At 34.7% G+C, this 18,770-nt stretch overlaps 1 protein-coding gene across 2 annotated transcripts in view; it reads left to right on the top strand.

The window, feature by feature from the left end:
• The window catches only part of Eif5b (eukaryotic translation initiation factor 5B), a 56,612-nt gene that overhangs the window by 657 nt on the left and 37,185 nt on the right, over positions 1-18,770 (top strand). For both annotated transcript variants that reach the window (XM_026412583.2, XM_026412582.2), the window contains exons 2-6: positions 14,273-14,398; positions 14,499-14,583; positions 15,229-15,904; positions 17,599-17,816; positions 18,192-18,342. In XM_026412583.2, the coding sequence (XP_026268368.2) occupies positions 14,273-14,398; positions 14,499-14,583; positions 15,229-15,904; positions 17,599-17,816; positions 18,192-18,342 (1,256 nt within the window). The remainder of the gene's footprint in view (positions 1-14,272; positions 14,399-14,498; positions 14,584-15,228; positions 15,905-17,598; positions 17,817-18,191; positions 18,343-18,770) is intronic.

Raw genomic sequence — 18,770 nt, 5'->3', positions numbered from 1 at the left:
ACGTGTCGCCAGCTTTTTCTACTCTTTGAGCCGCTTAGGAACGTTGGAGTTACGGAGAGGGGTCTGCCAGTTCACTCCTTCTTGACCTAATTCAATTCTTACACATTTCTCATATTATTTTAAATGTTGACGGTCCAAACTCCGTGCTTTTCGTTTTCCTTCTTCCGGCCTGTCTTTTGGTCATTTCTTTGCTCTCTAGCACCTCCCCTAAGAAAGGAGGAGGAGGAGGTGAAACAAACCACCAGGGTCGCTGCTTTCTAATCACTTAAAAGGCTTTTGGGGGTGCGAGTGAGTTAAGGGTGTTTGTGAGTTACTTACCCGAAGATGTTTTGGAACATTTCTGTGTGTCACATCCGATTGAGTTCTTTTATCTTTTCAGTAAGAGTTTGCTTCCTGGGAGTGAACAACCATCTGTTACTTTACACCTTTGTGCACTGTCCTCCCAAATTAGTTTAAATACTAGGGGGAGAGTAAGGCAAATTAAAAACAAAACAAAACCTGTACTAGCTCATCATTCTGACTCAAGTTGGGGTCTTGAAGTTAAGATTATTTTAAGTTGGATTGTTTCTTCCCTTAGCACTTGTCCAGCTCATGAGTGGAATTAAAAGACAACAAAGAGTAGAACTTAACTACTAATTGAATAAGATGAATAAATAAGAAGAAATAAGTAGAATTCTGGGTGGTTTAATGAGAAAAATTTCTGTATGTTTGACAATTTTTTTTGATGTATAGAATACGTTTTTTCCTTGCTGAGAACAAGTTTCAGTAATATGCAAAAAAATAAAGAAATGAATATAATAAAACTTACATATTTGTTACCTGTTTTGAGCCGTTTAGTAGCACATGATCAATCCTGTTTCATCCACCTGTTGGATATTCTAAAGCAGATTTTGGGCCTTTGATCTATAAATCCATCAGGTGTATCTGAAAGAATCCTTGGGGTGTGGGGGACCACCACAGAAACTACATACTCTACAACAACAGTGTAGACAAGCCTAAGGAATGTTAACAACGATTTCTTAAACATTATACAATATTCATTCAGTTTTCTAATTTCCATGATTTTCTTATAATATTGTTTTTCCATTCATTTGTTTGGCTCAGGATTACACAGGTACATAGGTTTAGATTAAAAAAAAACATGTTTGTGTTATTCTGTTTCCAGGTTTTACTTTCTAGGCTCTTTTGCAATGGGAAAAATATGTATTTTGAAGGTGAGATATGTATTCTTATCTATGGTGTTTTTTTTTTTTAAGGAAAAGTGAATGTCTCATTTGATTTATAAAAGATTTCATGGATGTTGTAAAGAGCCTGTTAAATGGTTTAGTAGTATAGAAAGAGTGGCATTGGGTTCCCTCTGAATGGGAGTTTGTGTGTTTATTTTATTGTTTCATGAACTCTTGGGCTTGAGTATCTTTCAAATTGTCCTAAGAAATCCTGAGGTTTTGTGGAAGGACTCTTTTGACCAGAATGGCTTGGTTTTTTACTTTGGTATTGTACATGAGATATTAAAGAGTGGGAGGAAGGTGAGTTCTACAACTTTGGGAGTTTGTCTTTTCCCTTTGTATATTCCAACAGTACTTTTTTTTTTTTTTTTTTTTTTTGGAGGATATTTTGTTTTGTTTTTCTTGTTGATTCTGGGGATTGAACCCGGAGCAAGCAACTTGCTACTGACCTATATCCCTAGCCCCTTTTAAAATTCTTCACTTTTTATTTTTTTTAAGTTGTAGATGGAACACTACCTTTAATTATTTATTTTTATGTGGTGCTGAGGATCGAACCCAGTGCCTCACACAGGAGAGACGGACACTCTACCACTGAGCCACAATCCTAGCCCTATAATTCTTTTTTTTTTTTTAAAGAGAGAGAGAGAGAATTTTTTAATATTTATTTTTTAGTTCTCGACGGACACAACATCTTTGTTTGTATGTGGTGCTGAGGATCGAACCCGGGCCTCACGCATGCCAGACGAGCGCGCTACCGCTTGAGCCACATCCCCAGCCCAAGCCCTATAATTCTTTATTTTGAAACAGGTTCTCACTAAGTTCCCAAGGCTGGCCTTGAACTTGTGATCCTCCTACCTCAGCCTCCTGAGCAGCTAGGATTACAGGTGTGTGCCATTGCCTTCAAAAATATTTTGAATATTCATAAAAGGGAAAGGAATGCAGACTAGGTAGAAGGTCTGGGAGGAGAAAATACCATTTTAGGTTACTGTTCTTTTTGTGATATGAGATATATCTGATCAAACTTGTATGAAGATCCCCAGTTTAAAGATTTTACTGTATTCCACCTCCCTGCCTCTCCCGGGCTGTCCTAAACCAAACACGTTTCTAGACAGGTGGAACTGGGTACAAAAATGAGCAGCTGCTTATTAGTTGTCATAGTAGGGAAGGTGTGAAGCCACTTTTCATAAATTCTTGAGTGTTCTTAACTCTGTTTAATGACTGTTTTTAACTTCTTAGTTGCTCAGTGTTGATTTCCAATTAAACACAAGTTCTCACACATGCTAGGCAAGTGTTCTACCACAGAGCCGGGACCCCAGATTTATCTAATTTTGTTTGTTTAGCATATGTTTATCAGTGACTGACATATTTATAGTATTTTTTGAATTCAAGAACTTTGTTTAAAGACCAAGATCTAATTGGGCACAGTAGTGCATGCCTCTGTAGTCCCAGCTGCTTGGGAGGCTGAGGCAGGAAGATCAGCAAGTCCAAAGCCAGCCTCAGTGATTTAGTGAGGCCCTAAACAACTTAGTGAGTGAGACCTTGTGTAAAAATAAAAAGTGCTGGGAATGTGGCTCCATGGTTAAGCACCTCTGGGTTTAATCCCTGGTGCCAAAAGAAAAAAAAGTTCTAGAATTCTAGTTTATCTTGTGTAATTTTTTGGGGAATGAGATTCCTGATAGGGTGTTTGGCAAGTTTTCTTGCCTTTTTTCAGTTGACTAGGGAAGCATTTTTTTTTGTTTTTTTTGGACCCAGGATTGAACTCAGGCACTCAACCACTGAGCCACATTCCCACCCCTGTTTTGAATTTTATTTAGAGATAGCGTCTCACAGAGTTGCTGAGTGCCTTGCCCTTGCTGAGGCTGGGTTTGAACTCCTTGGGATCCTCTTGCCTCTGCCTCTTGAGCTGCTGGGACTATAGGTGTGCCTCTCGACGCCCTGGCTGGACTAGGGAAGCTTTTGATGAATCAAAGGATAGGATTCAGTATGCACAGATGAAACAATATAAGGCAGTATTTCCATTTATTCTCATATCCTTCTTAGTCATCAGTTTGCATGAGAAGACCTTATGGAGATTTGTATGCGCTAGTGATGTCCTACTATTTCCTTTTACACAGTATGTTGGGTGGTCTCTAAATGATGTGTGCAGAGAAAAAAAGATTTGTATTATCTAGTTTTTCCTATTCACCAATTCTTCATTCTGGTCTTTTTTTTTTTTTTTAATGATCTATTTAAAGTTGGTAGTAAGTGTGGTAGATTTTTCAGATAATAAGGCATCTGGCATGTTACCTTAATTAATGAGATTGATATAACCTTTCTCCCACCAAGTCTCCCAGATGTACTCCCCTCCTAAAAATAGAGGGGAGGAAGATAATTATTTCATTTATCCCATACTCAGTTACCTTGTCACTCAGGTCCTAGAGAATCTTTTGGGATTGAGTAAAGTTCTGTGTAGTTTAAGCATCAGATTATTTATTGCTGTGGTTTTTTACACTACAAATAATACTCTTGTAACTACTTATGAATTCCATTGTAGTGGGAGTTCTCCTTATCTGAGATAGCTGCCTAACCTTTAAATAATTGCCTTAGACATTTTATCCTAGTCAGGTATGATCAGTGTAGCAGGGACCCTGTGATAGAAAACAAGGTGATATGCTTAAGGAACCCATGTTCTGAAAGGAAATGGGTCTATAGGAGGCACTATACATATTTCTGGAGAGGGAACGATCTCTGGAAATTGAAAGTACAAGTTGAAGGTTCCTAATCTAAAAAATCTGAAATCTGAAGGCTCAATCTGAAACTTTAAGCACAAATGTGGTGCCACAGTGGCATGTTCCATACCTGACTTCATTAATACGCAGGTGCACCAAAAATATTGTACAAAATATTCCTTCATGCCTCGTGTATAAGTTATACTCATGAAACAAATTAATTTTGTTTAAATTTGAGTCCCATTCCTAAGATGTCTCATTATGTATATGCAAATATTCCAAAACCTAGAAAAATCTGAAATCCAAAACCACTTTTGGTCCCAAGCATTTTGGATAAAGGATATTCAACCTGTAGTTTAGATAGTCTAGATTAAAAAAAGGTATTCATTTCTCACTTGCCAATATTTGAATTTACTTGAAAGACTTATATTGTATATCTTTGGATCTTTTTAAGGTTAAAAATGCATAATCTGAAAATTCATTTAGTTTAGTTTTTTTCTGTTACAACTTCAGAAAATTTAATAGGGAAAAAGTCTTAACTTTGCCATAAATGAAGAAGAAAGCAGCTTACCCACTTGTTGGTAGTAAGCTCTCCAGCCTTCCATGCAGGGAATCTCTGTGTGAAGCTGATTTAGCCACTTTTAGTGTTACTTGCCCTTTAGCAGTGCTTTATCCTTGTCAACTTATTGCAGTCTTTGCAGTTGATCTCTGTTGGACAGAGCATTGTTTTACAAGGAACTGTCAGTGGTTAAGTTAGAATAATAGTTTCCTAACTTTTTGGCCCTTACATTCTTACATGACTAATGAATGGAAGGGCTTTTGTTCATGTGGTTATCTCTTGAATCCTTATCACACTGCATATTAAAAGTGAAGTTTTTAATATACCTATTTAAAAATTAAAATACATTACATATTAATATAATTAATACCAAATCTTATTTTCAACAAAGTCCTGGAAAGAGTGACATTGTTAAACATTTTTGCAAATCTATTTACTGTCCGGTTTAAAAAGAAGATCACTAGATTCTGTTTGTGCGTTTGATCTCTAATATTATTACATATGTGTGGCATTGGAAGAAACACTCCATTGTACTGTTGTGAGAATATGAGAATGAAAAAGACCAGTGCCCTTCAAAAATTATTATTTTGCAAATAATTTTGATCTCCCAAGTTAGTTTTAGATTTCTGAACCAGATTTGGGGTACTAATTTGAGAATTGCTATTTAGGGATTTCTAAACTAGATCTAGGCAATTGTGAGGTATTTTCCAAGCTGTTTGGCCATCATTAATGTTGTGTCTTACAAGTGCTTAGAATGTTCTAGAGTCACACGTAAAGACAATTTAAGATATCTGTGGGCATGTTAATGCTCTGGATGTTTTCTGACTTAGGATTTTCTTGTTCTTAATGTAATAGGTGAACTTAACCATATTCTATTAAAATGTTTTTAATTGGTTTTATTTAGGAGTCCACTATGTTTTATTTGGTTATTTGGGACACTTGGCATCTTTATTATTTTAATTTTAATTAAATTTGATATGAGGACAGCATGTTAAATTGGAAGGAGCAGGAGTATGATTTGTGTTTCTAGGTCTTTTGAGTAGCAAGGGGTGTCTAAGAACTTCAGTTGCTACTCTATTGTCAATAATTCTGTACAAGTATACCATTTCCAATGATGGTGGTGTTTAGCAAGTTGGTTATTCAAAATTACCCTCTCATGAGAGTAGTTATTTATATGAAATCTTTATTAATATTTATTTGGTTATGCTAGGCATTGTACAAAGTAAGTTAGGTTGAACTCATCTTTTTAACAGTGATCAGGGACCAGATTCACTTCTGTGTAATACAAAGATTATGAGTTGAAGTTAGTGTTTATTTTGTGATTAGTTATTCCAGGATATAAGTTGTATCCTTCAAGTATTTATTGAGAATGTTGACCTAAATTTTCATCAGTATATTACTTTTATTTTTTCATAATCTATATTTATAAACATACTATGTATATATCTTATGCAATTGTAAAGTCCAAAAAAATTTTTTTAAGATGGGGATTTCACTGATTTGCTCATATGAGTCTAGAACTCAAGGCACAAGTGATCCTCCCACTTCAGCCTCCCAAGTAGCTGGGACTACAAGTGTATGCCACTGCACCTGGCTCAAAATATTCTTAGATAGTAGCAAATATAAAATTTTGTGAAGTTTAAACTTGCCACATTAATGTGAGGAATGATATTGCTATGTTGAATCTAAATCAGTTGCAACTCAAACTTTATGTTTACCTGGAGATCTTCTAAATGGACATTTTGAGTCAGTAGATCTGGGATGGAGGCTGAGATGCTAGGATGGAGGCTAAGATGATGCCTTTTTTACAAGACTACACCTAAACTGCTTCTTCTGAAACTATACTTTAAATAGCAGGACCTAGTAACCATTTCCACTAGAAATGTAATGTCCCCTGTAATAGAATTTTTTTCTTTTTATTTTCTTTTCTTTTTGAAGGATTCTCACCATGTTGCCCAGACTAAGGCTCCAGCAGTCCTCCTGTCTCACCCTCCTGAGTAGCTGGGACTGTAGGTGCATGCCACTGCACCCATGTGGATTTTGAGTTGAGCATTCCTGTATTAGCAAAAGCTCAATTAATTTTTCTGATACCTTTTTTTAAAACTTGATTTTGAGGTCCCTCCTTTATGGAACTGGGAATTAAATTAAAATTATTGTGTCATAACAAGTCATCTCAATCTTAATGGCTTAAAACAATAAAAATCACTCTCTTTTCATGGCTCTCGATGTTGGTTGAGCTTAATTAGGTAGATCTTGCTTGGGGTCTCTTTGGTCACAGTCAGGTGGTGATTGTAATGGGATCATCTTACGGGTTTCCTCAGTCTGTTCTTCACTTCTGATCATTGGTACCTCTGCTGGAGCTGTCTGCTGGAGCCTGTATTTGACCTTTCCCTGTGGCCTGGACAGTAGGTTGGCAGTGAGCATCCCAAGAGACAGTAGAGCTGCTGGTTTAAGGCATAGGCCCAGAAATTGGAACATCATTCCTGACCTATTATCTATTGATAAAGCAATCAGAGTCCCCACATTAAAGGGGAGTAGACAGAGACCCTCAAGTCTCAGTGTCATAGGCATTTGAGTCAGGTTTTAAAATCTCTACAGCTGAGGGCCTGGAGTTGTGGCTCAGTGGTCAAGCACTTGCCTGGCATGTGTGAGGCCCTGCATTTGATCTTGTTGTACTGTTGTGAGAGTACCACATATAAATAATAAAATAAAAGATTGGGCTGGGGATGTGGCTCAAGTGGTAGCGCGCTGGCCTGGTATGCGTGCGGCCCGGGTTCGATCCTCAGCACCACATACCAACAAAGATGTTGTGTCCGCCGAGAACTAAAAAACAAAATATTAAAAAAAAAAGATCATTTACAACTAAAAAATATTAAAAATAAATAAAATCTCTACAGCTGGTTAAGAAGCACTAGAGAAGCTGGTAAGAGTCTTAGAGCTGGGTATGGTAGCGCATGATAAATGATGACATCATCATTTAGTGCACTTAGCATTAGTTCTTTTTACCACTGTGTAGTATTCCATTGTGCAGATATATAGTAATTTGTTTATAAATTATCTGGTAAGTAAATATTTGAGTTGTTTCCATCTTCTACTGATATGGAAGATATAAAATGATGATTTATATTTGACCTTCATAATTTTAATATTAACTGTTTTTAGTAATCCTAGCAGTTTGGGATCTAAGGCACGAGGATTTAGAGTTCAAAGCTAGCCTCAGCAATCGAGGGGCTAAGCAACTCAGTGAGACCTTGTCTATAAATAAAATACAAATTAAGGTTAGGGATTTGGCTCAGTGGTCAAGTGTCCCTGAGTTCAATCACTGGTACCCACCCCCCACCGCCAAAAAAAAAAAAAGAGAGTCTTAGAAATTTAGGGGTTTTGAATTGTGCGATAATTTGGAAAGGAGTTGAATTTTTTTATATTTCAAGACTAAATTCACATTCATTAGATGGTTTTTCAATAGAAAATGCCCATCATATAATGAAATTTTTCTATTTGGAATTCCATGTATCTTTAAAATACTTTATGCTATATTGTTCTCAAAATTATTGCTGTTATTGTTTTACTTTTTTGGTGTTGGGGATTGAACCCAGGGACCTCAAACACTGTTTAGAAAAAAGCGTCGTACTAATGAGCTACACCCCATTCCGTTCTTTTTTTAATTTTTAGATATGATTTTTATTTAATTTTTCCAAAAGCCAAACACCAAAGTTGAATATATGCCTGCACATAATTAATGGATATCATGTTTTTAAAAAGTTTCCTTTGTAGTTACATTATTTTAACACATGGTATACTAAATTACCAGAAAAGAGTAAAGATTTATTATTTCCATAACTTACATTAGACCTACAGAATTTTAATCTTAACTGTTTTTAGTAAACTCTTAAAATACTTTCTGTATTTGTTTCTTATCCATTTTTATAGTACTACTGGAAATTCAAATGAAACAATTTTTGAAGTATGATTGTCAAAGTTCATAAACTTCTAAGTGTGCAGTGAGTTAAACATGTACAGTGTGATGATCAATAGACTATTTCCATTATCCCAAGTGTTCTCTCATGACTCTATGTAAGTGATCCTTTCTATACAGCAGGGCTTTTAGCCAGTAGTTACTATAGTTTTGGGACTTTCTGTTTGTTTTTTGCTAAGTTTGCCTTTTCTAGAAATTCATATACGTAGATGATAGAGTATGTAGTCTTTGGCTTAGTATGATGCCGTTCAGATTCACCTGCTTTAATGCAGGTAGCATTAGTTCTTTTATCATTATGTAGTATTCCATTGTGCAGATATATAGTAGTTTGTTTATAAATTATCTGGTAGATGAATATTTTGGTTGTTTCCATCTTTTTTGTGGTTATGAATATAGTGAACATTTGAGTACAAGTTTGTGTGTGGACACATTTTTCTCTTAGGTAAATGCCTAGGAGTGGGATTGCTGGATCATATGATAAATGTATGTTTAACTTTAAGAAGTGGTATCTTCCAAAGTGGCTGTACCTTTTTGCATTCCTTCCGGGGATGTGCAAGAATTTCACTTGTTCCACATTCTATCTGAGCACTTGGTATTATCAGTCTTTAATTTTAGTCATTCTTGTGTCTGCATATGACATCTCATTGTGGTTTTAATTTATATTTTCTTATTAGTTGCACTGATCATCTTATTATTACATGTTTATTTGCCATTTTTGCATCTCATTGGTTAAGTGTTTAAGTATGTGTTATTTTTTGATATAGGTTTCTAAGGAGTTCTTTATATATTAAAAACAAATTCATCATAACATACATGTGTTGTATATGTTTTCTTTGGTCTGCAGCATGCCTTTTCATTTTGTTAGCAGTGTCTTTTTAAAAAAAAATCATCTTTTATTTGGAGATCATTGGGAGTTGCATGCAATTTTAATAATGATTTCCCCCAATGGTAACATCTTGCAAAATTGGACTAGAGTATCATAACCCAGACTTCAACATTAATGAAATCCACTGGTTACCTTCAGATTTGCTTGGTTTCATTTATGCCGTGTGTGTGTGTATTCTATACATTATCATCACATGTGTAGAACTGTATTGCCATAGTCAAGATGCAGAACATCACAGCAAGGATCTGTTATGTTGTTCATTGGTTACCACACTCATCTCCCTGCTGCATATCCTTCCCCTGCCTGTCCTTAACCCGTGGTAACCGCATATTTGTCCTACATTTGTAAAGTTTTGTACTTTCAAAAGTATCATATAAATGGAATTCTGTATGTGTGTAACCTTTTGGGATTTTCCTCTGCAGCCTAATTCTCTTTATTTCCAGTCAAATTCTTACATATATCCATAGTTTATACTTCCATTTTATTGCTGAATAATATTCCACAGAATGGGAATGAACCACAGCTTATTCAGCCATTTGCCTTTTGTGGGACACCTGGGTTGTATTCTGTTTTTTTGACTGTTGTATATTAAACTGCCACAAAAGTTTTTCTACGAGTATCTCTGTAAACATAAATTTTTGTTACTTAGGGATAAATGTGAAAGACTGCAGTTGCTGGGTTGTATGTTTAGTACATTTTTAGTTTTATAAAAAGTGGATGGATTATTCCAGAGTGGCACTTCCTTTTTACATTTCTAGCAGTATTATATGAGTAATCCAGTTCCTCTACATCCTTACCAGCATTGATTATTACCTCTGTTTGGAAGGGTGGTATCTGATTGTGTAGTATTATTCCACTGTGGTTTTGATTTGCATTTCCCAAATGGCTAATGATGTCTTTTGTTTGGCATCTATATATCCTCTTCAGTGGAATGCCTTTTCTTGCCTTTTGTCCATTTTCTGTTAGGTTGTTTGAATTGTTATTGTCGAGTTTTGAAAGTTTTAAAAATACATTCTAGATATTAGTCCTTTTTCAGAGAGGTGGTCTTTAAATATTTCTCCTACTCTGAAGCTTGTTTTTTCATTCCCTTTGTATGATCTTTCCAACAGCAACAGTTTTTAATTGTGATAGGGATCTTTTTTTTAATTGGGCTTTTAATTTCAAGTCTTAACTCTTGCCTGTTTCTAGATCCTAAACATTTTGTATCTTTCCTAAAAGTTTTATGTTTTTATGCTTTTCACTTAAATTTTCACTCTGGTGTGAGAAATGAGATTGAGGTTTTTTTGTTTTGTTTTGTTTTGTTTTTTAATTGTAGGAGAGGTGCAGCTTGTACCAGCATGCTCTTTGGAATAGTTATTCTTTTTACATTTAACTTCTTTTGTATTTTGTACTCATAAAATATCAGTTGGGGGACTGGGGTTGTGGCTCAGTAGTAGAGTGCTTGTCTTGCATATGTGAGGCCTGGGTTTGATCATCAGGACCACAGAAAGATAAATTTAAAAAAGGTATTGTGTCCATCTACAACTTAAAAAAAAAAAAAAAACAAACAGTTGGCCATACTTTTCTGGGGCTAATTTTGGTTTCTCTTTTCTGTAGATTTGTATCTATCCCTGTACCAGTACCACAGTTTGCTATTATAGTTATATATATAGCCTTGAAATCTGGTAAAGTAATTTCTCATTCATCCTCTGCCACTCCCAAGTTGTTTTTAGCTATTTTGGTTCCTTTGCCTTTCTGTATAAATTTTAGAGTAATCTTGTATTTGTTACATCCTAAATATCTTGCTGGAGTTTTCATTGGGATTGTTATTAAACCTGTATGTCATGGGGGAGGATTGTTATCTTTTCATTTGTTTCTATCTTAGGTTTCTTACGTCAGTATTTTGTAAGTTTCAACATATACGTCCTGTACATATTTTGTTAAACTTGAATATTTTATTTTCTTAGGATTGAATATAAATGATGGGTTTCCCCCCTTCACTTTTTAAAAAGTACTCATTTTTAGAATTACAGAAAAGTTGTGGCAATAGTACTGAGTCCCCTATACCTCATATCCACTTTCCTTGTCTATTAACATATTAGCTTGGTATACTTGTTACAACTAAGGAAAATTATATATTAACTGAAATGAATACTTTGTATAGATTTCTTTATTTTTTAACTTACTGTCCTATATCTGTTCAAAGATTCCCATATAGGGTATCACGTTACATTTAGAGTAGTCATTTCTCAGACTCATCTTGTGTGTGATAGTTTCTCAGATTTCAACCTGTTATTGATATTGATGTTGGTTATTTGGTTGAAGTGTGCTGTTTGTCAGGTTTCTACATTGTAAAATTTCTCTTTCCATTTTGTACTCTTTGGTAGGAAGTCATGGTGCATAGTTCAGAATTTAGGAGTGTGAAATTATATTGTACCTCTTTAAGGTTGGAGTTCTACATAATTTATTTAGCCTCCACACAGATTGTCTCTTCCTAATTTATTCAGCCATTTATCAATATGAACTTTTGGATATTATTTTGTAATTGTAGATACTATTTTTAACTACAATTTAATATTACATTATTTAATTTGTTGCTCTAGTTAATTAACTAACGAATTAATTAATCAATTGCTTCCTTTGTCTTGGAAGCTCTTTCAGTTGGTTTATATATCCCTTTGTCATATTCTCAACATCGTGTGTATGTGTGTACACAAGTATGTGGGCGCATGACTTTTCTTGGTTTTGTTTAATTACTTTCTTACTTTCTGACACTACAAGATATTTCAGTCTTACCTTGTCTGTATCCTGTAATCAGCTACTTTTGCATTCTTACCAGCAGTTGGTATTGTCAGTTTCTTGGATTTTAACCATTTCAATAGGTAAGAAATGCTGGTTCCTTGATTTAATTTGCACTTCCCTAATGACAGATGATATGGAACTTTTTTTCATTCACTTTTTTCTTTTGTCATATGTGTATCATTTTTGCAAGATAATTATTCAGATCTTTTACCCATATTTTAATTGGGTTCTTCTTGAGTTTTAAGAGTTCTTTTGTATATTTTGGATATAATTCTTAGTATGTACAAGTCTTAGTACATGTAAGCATAGTATTTTGCATGTGTTTCTCCCAGTCTGTGGTTAGTCTTTTCATTTTCTTACCAGTATCCTTCTCAGAGCAGACATTTTTTGATTTTAATGAGTTTAAGTTATCCTTTTTATCTTTCATGATTTTTGCTTTTTGTGTTTTATTTAAAACCTCATTGCCAAATGCAAGATCAACAAACAAATTTTGTGGAGTTTTTCTTGTTCATGGTGCTGGTGGTTTTTGGCACATGGACAACCAGTACAAGCACCATATGGCAAAAGGGCTATTTTTTCCTACTTAATTTTCTCCTTTGTCACAGATCAGATAGCATTGGTGTGGGTCTGTTTTGGGGCTTTTCATACCATTGGTCCATGTATGTTCTTTCTCATCACTGTGTCTTGGTAATACAATAAAGCTATTGCCACTGTGTCTTGGTAATAGCTTTATTGTACGTCTTAGTATTGGGTAATGAGTTTTCCAACTTTGTTCTTCAGTTGACTAAGTCTTTTGCTTTGTCATGTAACCATAGAAAGTTGGTGCTCACTGAAAGAATATTTCAGAAGCTATTAGAGTACATCATATTATATTTGCTTAGTTTTGTAACTGAAATTTTGAGCAAATAATTCAGAAATTAGATTATTTCCTATTTTCCAGAGAAGGGAGTATAATCAGAATTGGGCTTGAGTTCCTGATGTGTTGCTTTGGTTATTTGGTTGAAGTGTGCTGTTTGTCAGGTTTGAAATCTGGTAAAGTAATTTCTCTCATTTCATCCTCTGCCACCCCCAAGTTGTTATTAGCTATTTTGGTTCCTCAACATTTAGGAACTTATCTTTATCAGAATAAAGCATCTTCATGCAAGACATTCATCTATTTCATGAGTTCTTTGGTTTCTTATTGTGTCATTCTTTAGAATTTTTCTACCTTTTTTGCTTGACTATCTCAGACTGACTTCCTTGATTTTCTTTAAGTTTTAACTGGAATGTAGTTTGGATACCCCAAGTAATATTAGTAGATGAGGATATTAAGGAATGGAGCCAGAAATGAAACCAGGAATGTGAAAGGTTCAGAACGTGTTTGGATCTGGATTTTGGATTTTATTTTGTGAATCATTGCTAATTCAGTGTAGATTTAAAAGTGTAGTCATTTTCCTCAAGGCATTAAATTTTTGAGTATTTCTGTTGGTAAATGAGACAATAGACTAGATGATATTTGAAGTTTCTTCTAGCTCTGTAGTTTCTGCTATCCTAAATAAAAATGTACAAAGTCCAGGTATTTTGATGTTGATGATAGTCAAGACAGTACCTATGGTATCCTTAAAGTTTTCTGTTTTATAAATTTTTCCATTTAGACAAACAAAACTTTAATATCTGTGGAAGTTTTTTTTATTATTATTATTACTTAAATTTTATTTATTTATTTATTTTTGTGGTAGTGGGGATTGAATCCAAGGTATACTCTACCACTGTGCTATACCCCCAGCCCTTTTTAATTTTGACACAGGGTCTTGCTAAGTTGCCAAGTCTGGTCTCAATCTTGTAATACTCCTACCTTAACCTCCTGAGTCCCTGGGATTACAACTGTGCACTACTATGCCTGATTACTTAGATTTTTATTTTTGAGCTCTTATAACTCTTTCTGAATTCCATATAACCCAGCCACTTTATTGAAGTGGATGCAAGGAGGCTGATAAGTACTCGTGATACTTGTGTTGTCATGAAAAGAACTTGTTGAGTATTTTCTCATTTTGCTGCCAGTGCATGAAAGAAGTTCAAATAATAAAAATTTTTGTGTGACTGTGATAGATTATTTGCTCTTGAGTAATATTTAGGTCTTCTTTGTTTTCATTTAAGTGCCAAGGATGACATTGATCTTGATGCCTTGGCTGCAGAAATAGAAGGAGCTGGTGCTGCCAAGGAGCAGGAACCTCAAAAGTCAAAGGGGAAAAAGAAAAAAGATAAAAAGAAGCAGGACTTTGAGTAAGTATATTTGAATACATTTGATTTTTGTTGGTTTTGGCACTGGATTCACTTAATAAACTATTCAAATGCTTCAAAATGTGTTGTATTCTTTTTCTAGTGAAGATGATATTCTGAAGGAACTGGAAGAATTGTCTTTGGAAGCTCAAGGCATCAAAGCTGACAGAGAAACTGCTGCTGTGAAGGTGAAACATTATTTTACCCATTTGTGTTTCATGTTCCATTAGTTCTTCCAGTGCTGTTTTTGGGAGCTGCATTTGGAAATGTATAAATGTAGATATATTAGTTTATAAAATCTGATGCAAAGGGAGAAAACAAATTTTAGGAAAGAATAATGTACTTTAAAACCTTTCACAGATACAAAAATGTGTTACTTGTGAATCTAAAGGTATTTGTTGAATGTTGCCTACTAATAAAATTGGTACGTTTTTGGACATAGGATGTCATCTTCCATCTCCACCTTTAATTTTCTATATTTTCTTTTTATCCTTTGAATTTATTTAAGTCTCAAAGAATGGGAAACTAAGTTTTTCCCTTAGGTTTTCTGTGCCATTTAATAAATGTAGGCTGGTGATTAGTGCTTGTTTCAGAGCACCTAGATTTTAAAATGTGTATATAGTGAGATATCTCAGGACTAGTCAAGCCTCTGGTGCTTTGTTACGCTTTTTTGTTGTTTTGTTGAAAACAAACAATAAGAAACTTTATTTTGAAATTATTTTGAGAGATTTTTAAGAAATGTGTACTTAGTGAAGCATGTGACTGAGGGGTCTTAGTTACTTTTAAAAAATGAAAATGATTATGTTAATGTTTCTAACAATGGGAATTTTTAGCCAACAGAAAACAATGAAGAAGAATCTGCCTCAAAACAAGATAAAAAGAAGAAAGGACAGAAGGGCAAAAAACACAGTTTTGATGATAATGATAGTGCAGAATCAGAGGATAAAGATTCAAAATCAAAAAGGACTGCAAAACCAAAAGTGGAAATGAACTCTGGGAGTGATGATGATGATGACTGTAATAAACTTTCTAAAAAAGCTAAAGGGAAAGCTCAAAAATCAAATAAAAAATGGAATGGGTCAGAGGAGGATGAGGATAACAGTAAAAAAATTAAAGCACGTTCCAGAGTAAATTCTTCTGGTGAAAGTGGCAATGAATCAGATGAATTTTTGCAGTCTAGAAAAGGACAGAAAAAAAATCAAAAAAATAAGCCGGGTCCTAATGTAGAGAGTGGGAATGAAGATGATGACTCCTCCTTCAAGATTAAGACAGTGGCCCAAAAGAAAGCAGAGAAGAAAGAGCGAGAGCGAAAAAAACGAGATGAAGAAAAAGCAAAACTGAGGAAGCTGAAAGAAAAAGAAGAGTTAGAAACAGGTAAAAAGGATCAGAGTAAACAAAGAGAATTTCAAAAGAAATCTGAAGAGGACACTGGAAAATCCAAAGTGTCTCTTGACACTGGAGCTACCTCCACCTCTGAGGAGAAAGGAGAGACTCCCATAGCTGCTGAAGGTTGGTAATATGGGCAGTAGGGGAAAGCACAAAAATGTTTTGATTTGTACCGAGCCCTAATTTGTGATCACTGTGCCCTAGAGTTATTTTGTTATTTGTCCTTGGTTATAAAGGAACTTTTTAAATAATAAGAAGCCTTTCAAAAATTATGTCTAAGAAGCAAGCTTCTACTACACTCAAAATTCTAGCTACTTAGAGGCTGAGGCAGGAGGATTGCTTGTACTTTGGAATTCAAGGCCAGCCTGGGCAACGTAGCATATATTTAAGGAAGACAGGTTGGGCTGCAAGTCTAGCTCAGTAATAGAACACTTGCCTAGAGTGCAGAGATCATGGGTTCAAACCCCAGCACGTCAAAAAACAAACAAAAAAACCCTAACAACTTTTTGCTTGGTTTTCATTGTTATGCATTTACATATATAGCATAAAATGTCTTTCAAATGGTCTATTTTCCCAGATGGGTGGTTTTATAGAATTTTGTTGTAAGAACTATTTTTTGCTGTTAATAGACTGTTTAAATTGCTGAAGAAAACTTTATTCTGAAAACTCAGTGTCAGATATCTTTAAATCCTTTCCTGTCTGTAAAAGCAGTATGGTCTGTGAAATAAAAAAGTAAAATTAAAATACTAAAATTAGTTAACGTCATGTAAACAGTAATGAAGCACATTTTAATACTAGAACCAGTTAAGAAAAACATTATAGGGGCTGGGGATGTGGCTCAAGCGGTAGCGCGCTCGCCTGGCATGCGTGCGGCCCGGGTTCGATCCTCAGCACCACATACCAACAAAGATGTTGTGTCCGCCGAGAACTAAAAAATAAATATTAAAAAAAAAAAAAAAGAAAAACATTCTACTCAATTTCCTTCACTTACCTAGAGGAAAAAATAGCTAAAGATCAAATGATTTACATAGAAGCACTTTATTCTTAAAATTTAGAATAGTTTTTCTTTAGATTTCAAAACATGCAGTGGAAAAATTTTTAACCACTGAAGTTTTTATTTCTTGAATTTTTTTGAGGAGAAACACCTTGAAAACTTCAGAACTTTTTAAACTCATTAGGTTTTTTGGAGTATAATTATGTATATTTTTATATTTTATTCTTTTAATAGTCCCTTAAAGTAGACATAATTATCATCATCCTCATCTTGTAAAAGTGAAACTAGCTAAAGAACTTAAATGGTATTTAGTTCATTCTGTTCTTTAGAACTTCAGACAAGCATCCTACATGTGCCAGCCACTTGGCCCAGGTACCATGGTGTAAGAGAAACCTGAGTTACAATATTGCCCTCCTGCTGCTACCACCAGAATCCTTCTGTCTTCTCATATTTACTAGGATAGCTCAGACCAACACCAGCATTGTAGGCACATCAGCAAACCAACTGCAGGTTATATTGAGCTGTTCTAAATATTCAGGTGCTCAGGACACACACACACACACACACACACACACACACACGGATACTTATTTATTTTGTGGTGCTGGGAATTGAATCCAGGGCCTTGTGCATGTGAGACAAGCGCTCTACCAACTGAGCTATATATCCCCAGCCCCCTCAGGATGCTTTGATCACACACATCTAGCCCATTATTGTCTTGGCCCATTATTGTCTTTGAACTCTAGCTAGGATTTGTTCATTATCTCTATAGGAAAGAACATTTTTTTAAAAAATAATATTTTATCTTTGTTCTTTTTGGTAGATGACAATGAAGGAGACAAAAAGAAAAAAGATAAAAAGAAAAAGAAGGCGGAAAAGGAAGAAAAAGAGAAGGAGAAGAAAAAAGGACCTAGCAAAGCAACTGTAAAAGCTATGCAAGAAGCTCTGGCTAAACTTAAAGAAGAAGAAGAAAGACAGAAGAGGGAAGAGGAGGAACGCATAAAACGACTGGAAGAATTAGAAGCAAAGCGTAAAGAAGAGGTATATTTTTCATGAAGTTTGCAACATCAATGTTATATTTTACTTAAAATCTCTCTATTCAGTATCTCCAGTTTCTAAGATTGCTATTTGTATAGCAATTTAGTTATACTAATGTTTTGTTATAGATAATGTTATGAAAAGAAAAAAAAATCCTACCTTTGATTTCCTCATGTAGAGACAAAGGTTGCTAATGTATTATTGACAGTAAGCTCCTCTGATGTTAATTGATAATAGTGTATGTACAACATTTTCATTCAGAATCTCCCAGTAGTACTTTGCATTTATCTAAAGAACTTTGTTTATTGAGTTATTTACTTTAAAGTTTACAGTTCTTTTAGCTAATACAATTTTTATCTGATATGTATTCTTTCACAGGAGCGATTGGAACAAGAAAAAAGAGAAAGGAAAAAACAAAAAGAAAAAGAAAGAAAAGAACGTTTAAAAAAAGAAGGGAAGCTTTTAACTAAATCCCAGAGAGAAGCCAGAGCCAGAGCCGAAGCTACCCTTAAACTTCTACAAGCTCAGGGTAAGTTGTACACTTAATCAGCTGAATAGTTTGGCAGCTTCTCTCATGCAGTTATGTCCTTACAATGTTAAGGAGAACAGAATTGAATCAGAAGGAAAATTCCTGTGAAATGTTGTGAAAAAGTTTTAACATGAGGAATACATAATGTATTTTCATTCCTTAGGAAGATGGCTTCTTTATTTATTTTAAATGTCTATTTTTTAATTATAGGTGGACACAATATCTTTATTTTTATAATTATGTGGTGCTGTGGATAGAACCCAGTGCCTCAGGCATGCTAGGCCAGCGCTTCACCTCTCAGCCACCACCTGAGCCTAAGATGGTTTCTTTATTAGGTCAAAAATTTATGTGTAAATGATGGCATTTCTATAAATAACCCTCCCAAACAAAAATAGAGATATAATAAAATGAGTACCTGACAACACGTT

Source organism: Urocitellus parryii, chromosome 12 (genome assembly GCF_045843805.1).
Source record: "Urocitellus parryii isolate mUroPar1 chromosome 12, mUroPar1.hap1, whole genome shotgun sequence".
NCBI classification, from domain to species: Eukaryota; Metazoa; Chordata; class Mammalia; order Rodentia; family Sciuridae; genus Urocitellus; species Urocitellus parryii.
Note: the sequence above shows the minus strand (reverse complement) of the source record. Positions and strands in the feature narration are given on the sequence as shown.